Source organism: Nomascus leucogenys, chromosome 12 (genome assembly GCF_006542625.1).
Source record: "Nomascus leucogenys isolate Asia chromosome 12, Asia_NLE_v1, whole genome shotgun sequence".
NCBI classification, from domain to species: Eukaryota; Metazoa; Chordata; class Mammalia; order Primates; family Hylobatidae; genus Nomascus; species Nomascus leucogenys.
Window position 1 is genome coordinate 33,501,991 of NC_044392.1, and position 20,705 is coordinate 33,522,695.

General features: G+C 44.3%; 1 protein-coding gene across 1 annotated transcript in view; it reads right to left on the reverse strand.

The window, feature by feature from the left end:
* Positions 1–2,075: 2,075 nt before the first annotated feature.
* The window catches only part of TBX19 (T-box transcription factor 19), a 33,888-nt gene continuing 15,258 nt past the window's right edge, over positions 2,076–20,705 (reverse strand). The window contains exons 4-8 of the mRNA XM_003258831.4: positions 19,146–19,207; positions 16,603–16,664; positions 10,779–10,967; positions 7,107–7,242; positions 2,076–3,284 (exon numbers count right to left, since the gene is read on the reverse strand). Coding sequence (XP_003258879.1) covers positions 2,990–3,284; positions 7,107–7,242; positions 10,779–10,967; positions 16,603–16,664; positions 19,146–19,207 — 744 coding nt within the window. The 3' untranslated portion in view covers positions 2,076–2,989. The remainder of the gene's footprint in view (positions 3,285–7,106; positions 7,243–10,778; positions 10,968–16,602; positions 16,665–19,145; positions 19,208–20,705) is intronic.

Genomic DNA, 20,705 nt, shown 5'->3' on the forward strand with positions numbered 1-20,705 from the left:
ACAGCAGGTTCCAAGCTGAGTATCCTACAAGACTGAGAGATGTGATCACCCCAAACTCAGCTAATGCTCATGTTATCACGCTGCAGAGGACCCCATTCACCTGAGCAATATAAATGCAAATATAATGGAGGCTATGAGCTTCTTTCTGTTCTGTGCCCCTGGGCCAGGTCTTCTGTCTGCTCCAGGCTAGGGGAGGTGCAGGCAGGGTGAGACTCAATGTGGGTTTTTATTCCCTAATTACACTTGCTGAGCTCTTGGTACAGGACATGTGAAGGATTTGGTGCCAGGACTTGCTGCAGTGACCGGTGAAGAGGCCTTGGCCAGACCTGCTGGGGCAATTACAGGCCACAATAGCCTAAAGTTCTAGCAGATTAAGAAATGACCACCTGTTATAACTTACCAAAGTACTGTCTTGCAGAGATACTAATATATTAATACCTTAGTGACCTCTAATGGTATTGTAAAGGGACTGGGAAACAGGAACAACGCTGCCTTGGGGGCATGCTGACCAGACAGCTTTCTAAATGCATGGATCCATTGTGCCTTGGCCACTCAAACGCCAATAGTGGCCCAGAGCTCTGGCCAGGCAACCCAAAGTCAGGCAATGTGTCTTCCCTGGACACCATGTAGCTGGAGTAGTATTGCTTCCTGAGATGCAAAAAACAGTACAGCACAGAAATATTGGGCAGTAACACCAGCTGTGACACCATAGCATGTCAAAAGACCTTTCGCTGTAGAAAGAGCCAAGGACTCAATAGTACCATGTTTGGACCCCTCAGACTAAGCCTTGGAGTGGGCTGGGTTTGCACGGGTTCAGCTGATGGAAGAGTGGTGGAAGCAGCTGAGCCAATGCTAGGCTCCAAGTGGAAACTTAGACTCCTCAAGTGGTGGCCCTGAGAAGGGCTGCTCAGCCAGTGCAGTCTAAAGTCGATGTTTGGAGAACTGCTCATCACCCAGGTCTGGAAACCTCACTCCCAAGGTTATTAGCACATCCAGTAGTAGGTAGAAAAAGAAGAGGAAGACTCATGAAACTGATTCTGCTCAATGGTTACAGCAATGACCTTGGCTGGGGCAGAGGTAAAAACTCATCTGAAATAAGGTTGCTGGAGTATTTATCATTCTATTTCTCTCTTCTAGGTAAGGAGTTTCCAAACCTAGCCCAGGGCCAATGCCTGGAGCTATTGTTTGAAATGCAGATTCCTGAACACCAGCCCCCAAAATTCTGATCCAACAGGTGTGGGGTATACCCACGAATCTGTATGTCTATCAAGGGCCCCCTGTTCCAGGTGATCCTGACTTAGGGGATCCAAGAACTGGTATTTGGGAATAACCACTCTAACACACCTCATCTCCATATATGATTGTCATTCACTGAGAATTGGTGGTGCCTCAGATGAGGAGCCCATGTAACTAACAGCCAGCATGTTCCTAGGCTCCCACAGGGACGCACCTATGTGTCATGGGGCATGTGTCTCTGAGATCTGCCCCCCAGCCACTTCACACCGTCCTTGTAGCACACATGCACATTACACCAATTCAGTTCAGCAAATGTTTATTGGGCACCTACAAATAGGCAAGGCACAGTACCAGCTGCTGTGGGTTACAAAGACAACAAGGTTAGGCCTCACCCTCGAGAGGCTTACAGTCTAATAGGGAGAGACACACTCACAGGTAACAAAAATACAAGGCAAAATGAGGTGAGCTCTGTGGCAGAGGCAAAAACAATGAGAACAGCAAGCAGAGATAGATCAAACATATCTCAGCAGACCAGATGTTGGATGCAGGGAGTGATGTTTCAGCCAGGCTCTGGGAGATGGGTCGGATTCACACAGATGAACTGGAGAAAAAAGGACACTAAGGCACAGGCAAGGTATAGAGGTGGGAAAGTGCAATGAATGTTCAGAGAACAGAGATGCCTGCCTTGACCAATACATAGGAGGCCAACAGGAAAACAGAGGGACCTAAGCTGGGGAAGTGGTTTCAGCCCAGATGGTGTCATTGCTCATAGTAGGATTTCTTTCTTTCTTTCTTTCTTTCTTTCTTTCTTTCTTTCTTTCTTTCTTTCTTTCTTTCTTCAAATGAGACAAAGTCTTGATCTATCACCCAGGGTGGAGTGCAACGCCACAATCATAGTTCACTGCAGCCTCAACCTCCTGAGATCAAGCGATCCTCCTCCAAGTAGTTGGGACTATAGGCACATGCCACCATGCCCAGCTAATTTTGTGGGTAGGTGTATTTTTTGTAGACACAGGCTCTCACTTTGTTGCACAGGTTGGTCTCAAACTCCTGACCTCAAGCGATCCTCTTACCTTGGCCTCCAAAAGGGCTGAGATTATAGGCTTAAGCTACCACACCCAGCTATAGTGAGGAGAATTGACTTCATTCCATTGGTAATGGTGAACCATTGAAGGTTTCTGAGCAGAGGAGTGACATCACTTCATTTCCACAAGTCTGGGCACACTGCTGTGAGTAATACATGATTAGTTTTATTCTTTTTGTTAACCTTACTCTATGGCTTACACCCCGTCCTGGTCTCAAGGCAGAAGTGCGAACCTGAGCCCTGTAGCCACACATACTTTCCCAGCTGCACAAAGCAGGAAGCAGTGGCCTTTAGCTAGGTAAACTTTGAGCTCATTAAACAGCTTTGCACCTTCTCCACAGAAAAAGAAGTGAGGCTTTCCAGAACGATTTGAGAATAAGTGGCAGGGCACAAGGACGGTACTTAACAAACTTCTGTCACCTAAGCATGGCAAGAATAAGTTGCAGAGAAAAGGGGAGTGCAGAAGAAAATGGTGGAGAGATGCAAATGATCTAACTAGCATCATCTAAACTGAACCCTCTCCCAGTATGACTTCTGTAATAACCCACCTCCGCCTCCAGCTAGTGGGAAGGAAGATTCCACAGTCTGACTTACTAGATCAGTTGATGGGGTTTCTAAGCACTCTACACATAGAAGGATCTCTGGGGATAGAGGCTCCCAGGATCCTGCTTAACCATCCAGTGAGGAAGGAGAATGGTGCCCACCCGCTCCTGGGCCACCCCAGCCCGCGAAGGGATGCGAGGCCACTGCTGTCCAGGTGGACACAGCAATGCTGGTTAGCGAGGGCTCCCCCAGAACCTCCACACCAGCCGAAGTGGGTGCTTGGGTGGAGAGCACAGAAGGGGGTGAAGTCACAGCTGGGTTTCCGAGGAGAAATGCTCCTGGGGCGCTGGCGTGCACCTCCGGGCCTGGCCCAGTGGGGCCTCCGGCACCATTGCTGATGGTCCACAGGCACGGGTAAGGGCTGCAGAGACAGAGAAAGAGGGGAAGGGAACGTTCAATGGCACTCCAAGGAAGGAGTGCCACCTGACAAGCACGTACACAGTGCTGAGAAGGGCATGGTTACAAGAGGGCTTCTGGCCATGGCTTTATTTCTAGCTATGACACAGATTGGTCCTGTTTCTGCAGAAAAGCTAAGAGAAGCAGCAAAGTATGGTGGAATAATGATAAGATTAAGTATTCTGGTACTGGCCCGGCCACCAGAGAATTATTTGGTTTTAGACAGAATTTCATTTATCTGGGCTCCCTTGCAGCCTATGCAAAATTGGCAGGGCAGTAGAAAAAAAGGTATTAAAACTGTATGATTTCTGCATATGATCTCTCCCTGGCCAATGTGGCATAATAACCAGGAAACATCACTGTCAGAAGACTTAAGTTTAAATCCCACCTCTACCCCTTATTAGCTCTGTGGCCTTGGCTAAATAATTTAATATCTCTGAGGGTCAATTTCTCATCTTCAAGATGTGGATTCATAATTTTACCTACCTTACAGAGATTGCTACAAGGATTAAATAAGAGGAGTATATGGTCGTTAGCATGTAGTACTCAGTAAATGGTGGTTGTTATCATTAATTCTTCCATTCCTGGTCTCCACCTGTGAGCTCTGGTGCCTGGCAGAAAGGCTGGGAGCTACAACATTTTCTTTGCCTTCTCTAGTTCGATAGCACTGGTTCACACACTTGGTTGCACATTCAGCACATTGGAGTCACTACTGGGGGTTTTTAAAGTAATATTGGTGCCTGGATCCCACTCTCACCCCACTCCCCTGCCCCTGATTGAACTGATCTGGCATGCAGCCTGAGTATGAGGATTTTTTTAAGTTTCCCAGGTGATTGTAATATACAGCCAAGCTTGCACCTCAATATAGAAGCAGTTGGAACAGGTGCAATGAACCCAATGTTTTCAGCCTGTAGTCATCACTATGTTTCTTACATTTTAGAGTTTCTGCATTGCCCAACACTGTACTGCTTGATAATTGGCTTATTATCCAATGGCAATATTGAAGACAGTTGTTTTGTTTTGTTTCTAACAAAATATTCATGGAGTCGGGAATGAGTTTAACACACCAACAGGGAAACCAGAGTTGGCAATGCCATCCTTCACCTGGTGCCATTTTTCAATGCTACAGATCTCCTTGGACCATATGAAACCTGCAGAAGCCCATCCTCTGAGCTCTCTCTGAGCTAGCTCAGCTTATGGGGATTCTGGCCCCAATCTTCAGAAGAAGCTATTCTACATTATCTCTTACAGACCCTTTCTGATGCCTCCTGGGCCTGTGGGAGAACCATAGGCTCTGAGCTGTACTGCTTACTGCAGAAACTTCAGGAAGTTTTTAAGGCCTCTGAGCTTCAGTTTCCTCATCAGCAAAATAGGAATTTTAATACCTGCCTTATAGTTGTCTTTGAGTACTATAGATGACTTATATATGGATGACTTATATATATGTAAGTATCTAGTATACAACTTGGCACATGATTGTTTAATATCTTCAGGGAACCTCATCTTCACTCTCTTTCTCACTTCCTACCACAGCCCAAATCAATGCTTTTCCCTCAGATCCTCTAGATCAGTGTCAAATGCAAATGATCCTCTACATCAGCATCAAAATGCAAACCATAAATGCCAGCTACATATGTAAGTTTAAATTTTCTAGTAGTCACATTTAGAAAAAAATTAATTTATTGTTAATATTTTATTTAACAAAAATATTCAAAATATTATCATTTCAACATGCATTTGATGTAAATATATATATTTATTATATATGTATATATTTACATAATATTTACATAATAACATCTATATTTACATATACTATTATACTTTTATATATTTATATATTTTTAAATATATATTTTATAGATATTAAAATATATATATTTTTATATAAATTATAAATATATATTAAAATATATCTTATCTATTTTATATAAGTCTATATCATATTTTAAAATATAAAAATATATGTAATATAGTAGTATATATATTTTTTATATATATATAAAAAAACTGGGATTTTTATTCTTTGTCTCACACTAAATCTTCAAAATCCTATGTGAGTATTACACTCAACTTGGACTAGCTGCATTTCAAGTGTTTGACAACCACAGGTGGCTGGTGGCTGCTGCACTGGACAGCACAGCTCTACACCCCTGTGGGCCACAGCAATATCAGCAACACCCAGAAACTTGGTAGAAATGCAGAATCTCAGGCCCCCACCCAGACCTACCAATCAGATTCTGCATTTTAACAACAACCCCAGGTGATTCTAAGCCACCACATTCTCCTCACCTTTCCTAACTTTTTCTAGACTTACAAATCACAAGTCATCTGACGTCTTCCCAAGTCCCATCCTTTTTTTTTTTTTCTGGCGACAGAGTTTCGCTCTTGTTGCCCAGGCTACAGTGCAGTGCCTCAGCTCACTGCAACCTCCGCCTCCTGAGTTCAAGTGATTCTCCTGTCTCAGCTTCCCAAGTAGCTGGGATTGCAGGCATGTACCACCATGCCTGGCTAATTTTTGTATTTTTAGTAGAGACGGGGTTTCACCATGTTGGCCAGGCTGGTCTCAAACTCCCGACCTAAGGGGATCTACCCGCCTCGGCCTCCCAAAGTGCTGGGATTACAGGTGTTAGCCACCGCACCCAGCCAAGTCTCATCTTTTAATTTTGAATCCACTTTGGACCTTCTCAAAATTCTGCATAACCATATTGAACATAATAGCTGACATTTACACGAATGTTACTGCTTACAAAGCATGCTAATGCATTTTCTCATTTCTGCATTTGATGGTCACAGTAACTCTGCAAAGTAGCTCATATTATTTCCATGATACCGATAAGAAAGGTGAGGCTCAGTAAGGCTAAGAAAATTGCCCAAAGCCACAAAGTCACTACTAAGAGGTAGAACTGGGACTCAAACCCCTGCCTGTCAGACTCAAAGGCCTTCTCTTCCCACTTCACCACTCAGATTTCTAGAAGTCAGAACTTAATGCAGGTCGCTAGTGTGAGGATTAAACCATGGGGTCCCCCATGCTACACTTAGCTCTGTTACCAGGGTCGTGAGGCCAGGCATCCACAATATGTCCCCCTTTTAGGATGGGTGACTCATGGGAAAATGGACAATCATAGGTCTTGACTTCTCAGTGTATATTTATACTTTTCCTCTTCAGTTCGTCTACAGTCAGTATCTATTTGCTACCACCATAGTTTAAAGTATTTCTGACTGGTTTAAGACAAATGATCCCAGGTCATAATGTCTTTATCCTTTTATTTATTTATTTATTTATTTTTTGAGACAGAGTTTCACTCTTGTTGCCCAAGCTGGAGTGCAATGGCGCAATCTCAGCTCACTGCAACCTCCACCTCCCGGGTTCAAGCGATTCTCCTGCCTCAGCCTCCCGAGTAGCTAGGATTACAGGCATGTGCCACCATGCCCAGCTAATTTTTGTATTTTTAGTAGAGATGGGGTTTCACTGTGTTGGCCAGGCTGGTCTCGGACTTTTGAGCTCAGGTGATCCGCCTGCCTCGGCCTCCTAAAGTGCTGGGATTACAGATGTGAGCCACTGCACCCGGCCTATCCTTTTAAATAAAAGAAACGGTATATGACTGAGCTGTTTCTCCAGTTATGAAAGAACTCCATCCTGTTGCCACCTTGACTTCTTAGTGTTTCAGAAGTCAGGACAATAGGTTAGACCAAGCCACCCTAGGAAAAAGAATGAACTTGAGGCCCCAGTGCTAAAGTAAACCCCCAAGACGACCAATGAGCGAGTTGATGGTGTTAGTCTTACCTGGGCCCTGGATTGATTGGTCCATTGGTGTGGGGTACAGACAGGATGCTGGCATGGGGTGTGGAGGATAAGGAAGTCCAGCTGTCAGGTCCCGAGAAAACTTGCAGATTATTGCTTGAGCTTTCTATCAAATTCACTTGGGGAAATAACAACAGTTGAATTGATAGCAAATGTAGAAGACATAAAGATGGTGACCAGTGACATCCTAGGGCAAAATATAACCATGGCTTGCACTACAGGCACCAACAGTTAGTTCTTTCTCAGGGAAATAGAAAATAAAAAGAAATGTAGGTTTCTTGAATGTCAACCATATGCCAGGTGTCATTCATAGTTTAATCTTCACACCAGTGACTCCTTAACTCCATCTTACAGATAAGCCTCAGGGTGGTAGAATGATTTGCCCTGGGTAACAACGATCTGTCTAACTCATTTCACCACAGTCACCCTCTTTTAAGAAGGGACCATACCAGCCTCCCCTCAAACTAAGCCTAAGGGCCACCAGTGCCCCAGTTGAGATTTCTGAGGTCCAGGAACTTATTCTTTTCAGCCATCCCTGAGTAGGTTTAAATATCTCAAGCACAGTGCCTTTTGGCCAGGCATGGTGCTCACACCTGTAATCCTGGCACTTTGGGAGTCCAAGGCAGGGGAATCCTTTGAGCCCAGGAATTTGAGACCTTTCTAGGCAACACAGAGAGACACCATCCCTAAAATTAAAAAAAAAAAAAATAAGAAAAAAAATCATACCTTTTTACAAAAAGAAGTAGATAGTATGATCTCACTTATATGTGGACTCTAAGAAAGTTGAATACACAGAAGCAGAGAGTACAACAGTGGTTACCAGGGGTGGGAAGCTGGGGAAATGAGATATTGGTCAAAGGACATAAAGTTGCACTTATGTGGGATGAATAAGTCTAGAGATCTAACTTACAATCTGAAGACTATAGTTAATAATATTGTACTGTGTACTGGAAATTGGCTAAGAGAGTAGATTTCAGGTGCTCTCATCATGAAAAAAAGTAACTGTGTGAGGAGATGGACATGTTAATTTGCTTGACAGCAGTAATCACTTCACTATGCATATGTATATCAAAACATCACGTTGTACACCTTGAATATATACAGTTTTTATGGGGGTGGGGGAAGAATAATGTCTTCCATTTCTTTGAATCTCTATTTGCATAAATAGTATGCAAATAAGAGATAGGAAGAAGGCAGAAGGAGGGAGGAAGGAAGGGAAAAGAGGGAGAAAGGAGAGAGAGAAGGAAGATTCCAACGTCTATCTCTGGTGCTATGGTTTGAATGTGTCCCCCAAGGTTCATCTGATGGGAACTTAATTCCCAATGCAAGAGTGTCGACAGGTGGGGCCTTTAAGAGGTGACTAGGCCATGGGGGCTCTACCCTCATGAATACGTTAATGTCAATATTGCAGGAATGGGTTTCTGATAAAAGGATGGGTTTGGCCTCCTGCCCTCTCCCCGCTCTTTCCGCCACCATCCGTGTGATGCCTTCTGCAATGTTATGATACAGCCAGAAGACCCTTACCATATGCTGGCACCTTAATCTTAAACTCCCCAGCCTCCAGGACTATGAGAAAATAAATTTCTATTGCTTATAAATTACCCAATCTCAAGTATTTTGTTATAGCACCACAAAGGGGACTAAGACACCTGGCCATGTCTCTTCTTTTTATGATCTGACACTTCCAAGCTCTCCAGCCCTAACTCTTGCATCTTCCATCTGTCCCCACTCCCCCTACACTCTGCTCCAAAGCTGTTCCCAGACAACCTAGGGTCTTTCCCTCTTCTGTATCTTTGCTCAGCTCACTTTCTCTACCTGGAATGCCCTGCACCTCTGCCTGTGGCACATGTCATCCTCCACCTTTTACCCCTGCCCACTCCCACTCTGTCTTTTTCTATTCATTTTTCAAGGCTCCATTTAAATGTTAACCCCTCTGGGCAGCGTTTGCTGCCCCACCAGGCATATCTAGCTGCTCTTTTTCCTTCATTCCCATGGCACCCTGACTTATGTGTTTTACAGACTGTTTCTCAAACTCTAGAGCGCTTATGAATCCCCTGCTGATCTTGTTAAAATGCAGACCCTGACTCAGGAGTAGAGCCTGAAAGTCTACATTTCTAACAAGTTCCCAGGTGATGCTTCTGCATTATATTAGGATTCATTATTTATGTATTTGTGTAACCCCGAGCTCCTCCAGGGAAGAGGCTATATCTTTTTTTTTTTTTTTTTGAGATGGTGCCTTGCTCTTGTTGCCCAGGCTAGAGTACAGTGACACAATCTTGGCTCACTGCAGCCTCTGCCTCCCGGATTCAAGCAATTCTCCTGCCTCAGCCTCCCAAGTAACTGGGATTACAGGCGCCCGCTACCACGCCTGGCTAGTTTTTGTATTTTTAGTAGAGACGGGGTTTTGCCATGTTGGCCAGGCTGCTGTCGAACTCCTGACCTTGTGATCTCCCCGCCTCAGCCTCCCAAAGTGCTGGGATTACAGGCGTGAGCCACCGCTCCCGGCCCTGAAGCTATGTCTTAATCACTTTCCTATCCCACTGCCTAGAAGAACGTGGTACACAGTAGGTGCTCAGAAGATGTGATTTGATGCTGACTGCAGGAAAGAATGAGGAAGGAGAGCGAGCCACTGCTCAGTTTCTGCTATTGGTAAGCTACATAATCTCCCCTCCTGGCAGGAACTGTTGAGATTGCCAAGAATAGCAGGCTAAGGGACACAGGGACAGGTAGCTGGTGACCAGGAGGACCCTCTACAAATGCAGAGCTCAGGATGTCACCGAGGAAGGAAGGAGGATGGAATCCAAATACTCTCCACTATCTCCCATGCCGTGAACTTGACTTGTTTTATTGTCAGTCTCTTCGTATTAGTATAGAATCTCCATAAGGGCAGGGCATTTGTCCATTTCATTCCTGTGCTTGAAACAGAGCCTAGCATATAGTCGATCCTCAATAAATATTTGTTGCATGAATAATTTAATGAAAAAGTAACCATTGTTTTCATTTCTCCCTTCTTTCTACAAATCTAATAATCAGGCAAGGTCTGGGCCTACATAAGGCAAAGGTGGAAAAGGCAGTAGTCAATGAGAAAAAAGCACACAAACTATACTGCTAACTTCAAAAAAAAACAGTCAGACAGCAAAAATTATTTTAAAATATTAAGGTTGGGTTTACATGTCTCCAACTGAATCAAACTGAACAGGCAGGGATCCAGCTCCCCAGAGACCTTCCTAATAGTTCCCTAATGCTAGACCCAGTATTCCCTGAACTGAGCCATGAATGCAGCCATAGAAAAGAGCCATGTGAAGGTGATGAGCTGAGTGTTTCAGACCCACGCAACTTGACATGGCTTTTAGAGATCTGCCTGGACTGCTCAGAACATCAGTGTCCTGGCCTTTCACGCCCATTAGAAACCAGGAGACTGGGGGTTTTATGAAATAATTAAAAAAAAAAAAAACTAAGATTGTTATACCTAATTAATCAAATATTTGTACATAAAATAATAAAATAAAACACAAAAACAATAGTATCATAGATGTATATGAGATGACAGGGGTTCCATCTTTAGCTACTCCTTTTCCTAGCTGTTTATCCATTTCTCCTGACTGCCCCCACCCCAGCCCATACCCCAAGGGTTTAATCAGCAGAGTCACAGACCTGAGGGAGAATGGTTTCTGTGCATGTACGCAGAAGGGTAGGGAGCCTGCCGGTGTCCTCGGAGACCCGAATAGTGCTCACAGCCATGGTGGGTGTGGGGAGCAGGCAGAGGCAGAGGAGCGGCATACTGGTAATTGGAGTTTCCTGCTGTGCACACTCCGTCCGGATTGGAAAAGATCCAGCCTCCCACTAAAATGGACAAGAGGAAGACACCAAGACTGAGTCTGTGAACTCCCACACCAAAAATCAGGTGACCAGCTACTTTACACAGCTACAGTTCGTGTAAATGACACTGATGCCAGCCTGTGTGGTGGTATCATCCCCTGGCTGCCACTGCCCTTGCCCATGAGCAGCTACTTGGCTTCTCTGGAAATGCATGACCAGTCCTGAAACTGCCTTTGCAAAAAGTCTATCAGTGAGAAAATTATGGCAGTCACAGAGATCTGATCTACCCAATCTCCCTCTTGCCTTTAGCCTTCAAGCTGCCAAGCTAGCTTTGGGAGACATTTAGCTTATAGTTTAAATAACAGTAACCCTTCTCTAAAACTCAACTGCCTTTGTAAAGCTAATGAAAGACTACCAGGCTAGGAGCATAGAGGAGCCTGAATTCTGCTAAGGTGTAGACACAAATGATTGCCAGCCCTTACTCCAGACTTTACAAGATATGCAACTTTCCCAATTACTGCTGCAGATAACATCACAATTGTAGAACCTAAGATAGGCCTTTAGACATATCTTTTCAGGTTTTTGGCATATCTGACACCAGTGGCTCCACCTGGACCCACCAACCCCACCTGTGGCCCCACCCAGAAGTGACTCAGCACCAGAGGACAGCTTCAATTCTCTGTGATTTCATCTCTGATCCAACCAATCAGTAGCAAGCACCTATTGCCTAGCTACCCCCTACTTCTTCCCTGAAATTGCCTCTGAAAAAGGTAACCTAACCTACAAGTTTTTGATGAGATTGATTTGAGTAAGAGCTCTGTCCCCAACATGGCATGGCCAGACTCATGTCTATTAAACTCTTTCTTTATTGCAATGCTGTTGTCTTTGTGTCAGAGGTGTTTGAACCAGAGTGACTCCATCTTGAATAGGGGCTGGGTAAAGTGAGGCTGAGACCTACTGGGCTGCATTCCCAGGCGGTTAGGAATTCTTAGTTACAGGATAAGATAGGAGGTGAGCACAACATACAACAAAGACCTTGCTGATAAAACAGTATGCAGTAAATAAGCTGGCCAAAACCCACCAAAACCAAGATGGCAATGAAAGTGACCTCTGGTTATCCTCACTGCTATTTATATGTGAATCATAATGCATTAGAATGCTAAAAGACACTCCTACAAGTACCATGATAGTTTACAAATGCCATAGCACCTTCCTTCCTTCCTTCCTTCCTTCCTTCCTTCCTTCCTTCCTTGCTTCCTTCCTTGCTGTCTTCTTTCTTTTCTTCCCTCTGTGGCCCAGGCTGGAGTACAGTCGACTGGCTGCAGAATCCCTGTGTCCGGCTCCCGTTATTCTCCTGCCTCGGCCTGCGGGCTGCCTGGGATTGCCGGCGCGCGCCACCACCCCTCCCTGGTTTTTCTCCTTTGGCTGGAGGCGCAGTTTCGCCGTGTCTGGGAGGTGGGGAGCGTCTCTGCCTGGCCGCCCATCGTCTGGGTTGTGAGGAGCTCCTCTGCCCGGCCGCCCCGTCTGGGAGGTGAGGAGCGCCTCTGCCTAGCTGCCACCCCGTCTAGGAAGTGAGGAACGTCTCTGCCCAGCCGCCCTGTCTGGGAAGAAGTGAGGAGCGCCTCTGCCCGGCCGCCCGTCTGGGATGTGAGGAGCGCCTCTGCCCGGCCACCCCGTCCGGGAAGTGAGGAGCCCCTCTGCCCGGCCACCACCCCGTCTAGGAAGTGAGGAGCGTCTCTGCCCGGCCACCACCCCGTCTAGGAAGTGAGGAGCGTCTCTGCCCGGCCACCCCGTCTGGGAGGTCTACCACAGAGGCCAGAAGCAATGTGGGGGCTGGACGTGGTGGCTCATGCCTGTAGTCCCAGTACTCTGGGAGGCCGAGGCGAGTTGATCACTTGAGGCTAGGAGTTCGACACCAGCCTGGCCAACATGGCGAAACATATGAAAAATACAACAGACAAACCAACCAACCAACCCAGCGACAACAAAACAGGTCTACCCTGGAGTCATACTCTAATTTTTTCTATTTTCCTCCCTTTCTGATCCTTTATCCCACTTGCTTTTTCTTCCTCTTCCTTCTCCTTCTTCTTTGTCAAATAGAGGATTGAGTTATTATCATTGATCCATACAAAGTCCCTCTCTCATTTATTTTCTTTAATTCCCCCCATTTCTATTCCCCGTCTTCCCATGTGCAACCTTCCTAATATGTTTGAAATGCATCTTTTTGTTTGTATGTACTTTTAGAAAACGTTTTTGTTTTGTGTGCAAAAATTAATTAAAAAAAGAAAAAAAAAAACTAACATTCACCAAAAAAAAAAAAAAAAAACAAATGCCATGGCAATGTCAGGAAGTTACCCTATATGGTCTAAAAAGGGGAGAAATCAACCCTCAGCTGTGGGAATTGCCCACTCCTTTCCGGAAAAACTCATGAATAATCCACCCCCTGTATAGCATATAATCAAGAAATAACTATAAGTATACTCAGTTGAGCAGCCCATGCCTCTGTTCTGCCTATGAAGTAGCCATTCTTTTATTCCTTTACTTTCTTAATAAACTTGCTTTCACTTTACTCTGTGGACTCGCCCCGAATTCTTTCTTGCATGACATCCAAGAACCCTCTTTTGGGGTCTGGATCAGGACCCCTTCCCAGTAACATCTTTCTGTGCAACCAGCAGGAAGAACCTATCAGATTGTTACAGTCCTATCAAAGGACTCTATCAAAGGGTGGAAAACCTCTAAAGCAACACTGGAATATAACAATATGAAATACAATGAGTTCATGTCCTTTGTGGGGACATGGATGAAGCTGGAAACCATCACTCTCAGCAAACTATCACAAGGACAAAAAACCAAACACCCGCATGTTCTCACTCATAGGTGGGAACTGAACAATGAGAACACTTGGACACAGGAAAGGGAACATCACACACCGGGGCCTGTCGTGGGGTAGGGGGAATTGGGAGGGACAGCATTAGGAGATAGACCTAATGTAAATGACGAGTTAATGGTTGCAGCACACCAACATGGCACATGTATACATATGTAACAAACCTGCGCATTGTGAACATGTACCCTAGAACTTAAAGTATAATAAAAAAAAAAAGAAAAAAGAAATAAATAAATAAAAAGAAATACGATCTGAATGCAGAAGTTAATAGAAATGCAAAGTTAAGGTGCTTCTGGCTTAATTAAAATAAAAGTCAGTCTAGGAGGCATTACACGTATATGTAACTCATGGACCTTCAGCTACCAGGGGAGGTAGAGAATGATTAATGTGGTTACGCAGGAAGAGTGAAAGCCTATTTCTGCCAAGTGGGAAGGTGCCTTCAGTTCTTACTCTAAGCAAGAGATATCATGATGCCTTCCAACCCCACCCCACAAAGAGAATTCTGACAGCACTGAAAGGGAGAGCTGGCCTAGCACACCCTGACAGCAAGCATTTTGGTTTGCTTTTTGGTTTTTGGGTTTTTTTCCTTTTTTCTTCTTTTTCATTCCACTTATTTACTGGCAGGCAGCAAGCATTTCGCAGAATATTTTGGACGAATGCAAAATGTTTTGTAGAAAGATTCTGAACAGAAGACTATTTCGAGTGAGTTCACGGGCAGAGACTGAGACTTAGTACTGCAGGCCCCAAAACAAGAAGCTTGTTCTCCCGCTGACCATGCCTCAGCTAAGGGATCAGTGGATGGGGATTCAGATAGGAATAGAGCTGTTCCTTAAGAACATTGACTAAGGATTGTCACCTGGGCTTCGGCAATGAGGAAATGGAGCCTGATATTAGAACCCACTGCCTTTGCTTAATACTTTTTAAGTACAAGTAAGCAAATTGTACAAAGTTCATATTACAATCATTCTCAACAAATCCTCTTGTCATCTTCATTTTCCCAGAGTTGCACAAACTTATGGCCCAAGGGGTCCCTATCTGACTAACAGAATCAAGATTCAGGCACCCAGCGGGCAAAACCAGGCAAGTGGCCCCGCAGAACCAGACTTTGCCACATATAATGTACACACCTCAAGAAGTTTGCTGAGAAGATTGCAACACATGAACTTTGAACTCCTATGGTTCTGCACATGGCCCTAACCTACACAACGAGGTTTTTATTCCAGTTCATTCCACCTAAAGGAAAAAACTGAGGGGGAAATGATAAAAGAAAAATAGCTCAGAATAGTCTGAGTTATGTGAGGCATGCAAAATTTATCAGGCCCAGAGGGATGAGTGTGAGGAGCACCTTCAGTCAAGGGCACCCCCTGCACCCATGCCCAGGGGCAATTGTTTAAAGGCATTTTTGTTCCTGACTAGCTGCCTCACCCATTATCTTCACGTTCCTGGAATATGTGATACAAAGAACAATATATAACCAATCAATAGCTCATGTTACAGTAAACAGTTTATGAATCGCCTCTTCTTTTTCCCTTTAAAAATCCACTTGTAACTGCTGCTAACCCAAGTATATATTCAGGGGAACTTGAATCTATGCTCCCAAGTTGTAGTCCTCAAACTTGGCCCAAATAAACTTTCTACTTATATTAATGTTGCCTCAGTTTTTTCATTTAGGTTGACAGTCGTTTTTAGAGTGCTTTTCAGCCGGGCACAACGGCTCACGCCTGTAATCCCAGCACTTTGGGAGGCCGAGGCAGGCGGATCACAAGGTCAGGAGTTCAAGACCAGCCTGGCCTATATGGTGAAACCCCGTCTCTACCAAAAATACAAAAATTAGCCAGGCGTGGGGGCGCATGCCTGTGGGCCCAGCTGCTCGAGAGGCTGAGGCAGAGGAGTCACTTGAACCCGGGAGGTTGCAGTGAGCCAAGATTGGGCCATTGCACTCCAGCCTGGGTGACAGAGCAAGACTCCGTCTCAAAAAAAAAAAAAAAGAGTGCTTTTCTGAGAGCTGCTTCTCTTTATGCGGCTATACTCCCGGGTCTGGTGTGGAAGGTGTATTAAGATTGAAGGGAAGGAAGAAGTAAAGAACTCTGCAGCTGGCAAACTGCATAAGGGATCTTTGCAAGCCAATATAATCCAAATTAAAGAGGGTTTCAGACATCAGGGTTAACTTTCCTACTCTGATGTCACTGATCGTGGGTTGCATTGCAGCTGCAGAGGATTCCCTCCACCATCCTGGGACATGGACAAGGTAACACCCTGATGGAAACATCCAACACTACCTTCAGAATCCCAGCTGTATTACTCCACCTCTTTCTACAGCCTTCCAGCCCACAAATAAAGACTCTTCCCCATGGAGGCTATGGCCTGCATGACACATTGCTATGAGGACCAACTCCAAAATTAGCAAACACTAAGAACAGGAAAACTCCAAAACAGAGAGACCAGAGTGGCGAGCATAAAGTTAGGAGGCAAGCCAAGAACACACTGTTGAGGGCTCAGCGCCTTACTGACACGAAAACCAGAGTCTAAGAAATTCATCATTTTCATTCTTATCTCCTGCCTAAGATTTTTTTAAGCCTCTTAAGCCTAGGACCATTGGCTCTCTGGAAATTCTGGAAAGGGCCCAAATTTGTCCTTAATAGAATAAACAGTGTGTTGGGTTTTGATCTGGAAGTCGTTAAGCAGTTCTGACAGGCAAAGAGTCTGAGTGTGGAGGGAGTTGGCTCCAAGTACAGCCCCACGCACCTCCCGCCTCGTGTACACCCAACTCACAGTGAGAATAGGTCACGTGCTGGCTCTCAGAGATAGCCTCCGGTACGTCTCTTAGGTGATTTCTGAAAGAGTAAAGAAAATGCACCATGGCTGTCCAACTTTTTATGTATGTCCACTATAAAGCGTATCCAAAATTCTCCTTGAAGAGCGATCAATTTCTTAGAATAAGAAAACCAAACACCTTTTTTCCTAAGCTCCTGTCCTTCCCCATTCTCCTTCCTTCGGGATGCTGTCTCTACTTGTGCAATTGCTCTCGGAGTTGCAGTTTTACTGTTTACCCCTCTTTACCACATTTACAGCTATCCCTGTTTATTTTGATCTGAATAATTTGGGGATATTGCTCCTGACTGACAAGATTCAAGCAATAATAACAGCACAATTCCAGGGCACAATTACATATGTGATATGCTAGATCCACCAATGACCCTGTGAGGGAAATATTAGCATATTTTTCTAATTTTGTAGATTAGAAAAGTGGATCTTGAGGAGGTAAACTGACTTATGCAAGAACAAACAGCCAGTAAATTACAGAGCAAGGATTCAGTCAGGATCTCTTACTCAAAGTCCTAAATTCTTTGTATTATACCATGCTACTGTCACTTTGAATCTAGATTCTGTTATCTCACATATCAGTTTATCCTTTAGGCCTTCTGTTAACTGAAAACGTTATAAGTGTGTCTTGTATATCATCATAATTTATTCCAATATTGGAGCTAGGCACAGTAGCTCACTCCTGCAGTCTCAGCAACTAAGAAGGCGGAGGCAGGAGGATCACTTGAGGCCAGGAGTTTGAGACTGTTTGGGCAACATACTGAGACCCCCTGTCTCTTTAAAAAAAAACACATAGCCAGGCATGGTGGCACATGCCTGTAGTCCCCACTACTTGGGAGGCTGAAGCAGGAGGATAGCTTGAGCCCAGGAATTTAAGGCTGTAGTGAGCTATATCACACCACTGTACTCCAGCCTGCGTGATAGAGCAAGACCCCATCTCTAAAATAATAATAATAATAATATATTCAAATATTGGACAGGACAGGGTTGTGTGATGCATCATTATGAACATCTGTCCATTAATCTAGAGCCTTATCAGAGCCTTTAAGGTGAACAGGAAAGATTAGAGAGTTATAAAAACTATTTAAAAGATTTGAAACTCAAGCAATAAAATCTGAACATTAAAAAGATAATCATATTATACTGTAGGCTTTTTCAATTAAAAAGTCAGTGACAAGCACCATCATCTTCTTTTTCCTGGAATGAAAAAGACATAGAGGCTGGGCACGATGGCTCAAGCCTGCCATCTCAGCAATTTGGGAGGCCGAGGCGGGTGGATCACCTGAGGTCAGGAGTTCAAGACCAGCCTGGCCAACATGGCAAAACCCTGTCTCCACTAAAAATAAAAAATAAAAAATTAGCTGAGCATGGTTGTGGGCACCTGTAATCCCAGCTACTAGGGAGGCTGAGACATGAGAATCGCTTGCACCCAGGAAGCAGAAGTTGCAGTGAGCCAAGATAGTGCCACTGCACTCCAGCCTGACTCTGTCTCAAAAAAGAAAGAAGGAAGGAAGGAAGGAAGGAAGGAAGGAAGGAAGGAAGGAAGGAAGGAAGGAAGGAAGGAAGGAAGGAGAGGGAGGCAAGGCAAGGCAAGGCAGGAAGCAAAGGAAGGAAGGAAAAGAAAGAAAGGGAAAGAAAGAAAGGAAAAAAGAGAGAAAGGAAGGAAGAAAGAAAAGATATAGAGATGGCAGGTCACTGCCCCAAAGTACCAGAATCATCACTCATACCCCCAGAAGTCTCCGACTTCTTTTCTCAGCAGAGGAAATGTGAACCTCTCTCCATTTTTTGCTTTTCCTAGGCTAAGTATAGTTTTTAAAAAGCAATTTATTAAAGCCATGCTACTCAGAAGTAATTAGGAAAAAGGCAGAGTGAATTATTATAAATCTAAATCATTTAATTTTTTTAATGTGATTGTGCTACTTTCAAGAATTCATAGTAAAACAGGTCTTTAAAAAAAACACTGTTAGTTAACAGTTCTCCTGGATCCCTATTATAAGGAATAGATAATTTTGATTTGAATCTTCTAGATGTTATTGAATATTGAATTGAATATTGAAAGCCTATTTCTTTTTTTTTTTTTTTTAGATGGAGTCTCACTCTGTCACCCAGGCTAGAGTGCAGTGGCGCCATCTCGGCTCACTGCAAGCTCTGCCTCCTGGGTTCATGCCATTCTCCTGCCTCAGCCTCCTGAGTAGCTGGGACTACAGGTGCCCGCCACCACACCCGGCTAATTTTTTGCATTTTTAGTAGAGATGGGGTTTCACCATGTTAGCCAGGATGGTCTCGATCTCCTGACCTTGTGATCCGCCCGCCTCGGCCTCCCAAAGTGCTGGGATTACAGGCATGAGCCACCACGCCTGGCCGAAAGCCTATTTCTATAAAAGGTAATGAAAGTGCTACTAGTCTAGTTCCTTTCAAGATAATCATAAATTCCACATTTGTATTTGCATAAATCATTCATTAGAAGATTTCACTAAAATTTCTTTACTTACCTTTCCTTGGCATCCAAGAAGGCTTTGGCAAAAGGATTGTACTTGATTTTGAGAGCTGTTATCTTGCATTTACAAGACAAGAAGTGTTAGTAAAAGTAGGATACACATAGGCAAACAGAACCCTTTGTCTTCTATAAAACCAGTTTAATTCCCTCTCTTTTCCTTCCCTTTCCTGCCAGGCATGGTGGCTTATGCCTGTAATCCCAGCACTCTGAGAGGCAGAGGCCCTTTCCATCTTTGCTTACTCCAGCACTTAATCACCATTGAGCGCAATGTCTCTGACAAAGGACATTTTATCATTGCATGTGGTGAAAATGCTAATGCCATGTAAAGTGAGAAAAGAAAGGGCAAAACACTGGAAATGAGCAAAGCCCTGATGTGCGAAGCCTAGCGTTCATTTTTTTTTACTCATGTATTTATGTTTTTCAACAATCCTTGATCCCCTACTACATGTGATTTACTCTTCTAGTCACTTGGTACACAGTGGAGAGCAGCACAGGTGTGAACCTGCCCCTCTGGGAGAGTCCCTCATTCATAAATAATCACTTGCACATGGGGCCATGTCAATGCAAAAAGCAAACTATCACTCCCATTCACTGTCACTCTCTTTATCTGCCTTAGCCTGAGCCTGCTTCATTTCTCATTAGAGACATCTGACATATAGATAGATAGTGATCGTGATAGAGATAAAAGAGATAGAGACAAAGAAATATTTATTTTTCATCTCTCCCCACTGGGACGTAAGTGCCTTGAAGACAGGGTATTCATCTGTTTTATTCATTGCAGTATTTCCAGCATCTAGAACAATATCCAGCATGCAGTAATGCCCAGCAAATATTTGTTGAGTAAATAAACATTTACAGAATAAATAAATATATATATATATATTTTAGAAGGGAGTCTTACTCCCAGGCTGGAGTGCAGTAGCTCAATCTTGGCTCACTTCAACCTCCGCCACCTGGGTTCAAGCAATTTTCCTGCCTCAGCCTCCTGAGTAGGTGGGATTAGAGGTGCCTGCCACCACGCCCGGCTGATTTTTATATTTTTAGTACAGACAGGGTTTCGCCATGTTGGCCATGTTGGTCTAGAACTCCTGACCTCAGGCGATCCACCTGCCTCAGCTTCCCAAAGTGCTGGGATTACAGGCATGAGCCACCACACCCAGCTCACAGAATATTTATGTCAGCAGGGATCTGAGACTTGATGGAAGAAGGAAAGCAAAATAAGACCCAGATATGGTTTGGCTGTGTCCCCACCCAAATTTCATCTTGAATTGTAGCTCCCATAATTCCCATGTGTTGTGGGACGGACCTGGTGGGAGATAACTGAACCATGAGGGCAGTTTCCCCCATACTGTTCTCGTGGTAGTTGAATAAGTCTCACGAGATCTGATGGTTTTATAAGGGGTTTCCCCTTTCTCTTGGCTCTCATTCTCTTTGCCTGTCACCATGTAAGATGTGTCTTTTGCCTTCCACCATGATTGTGAGACTTCCCCAGCCATGTGGAACTTAGAGTCCATTAAACCTCTTTTTCTTTATAAATTACCCAGTCTCAGGTATG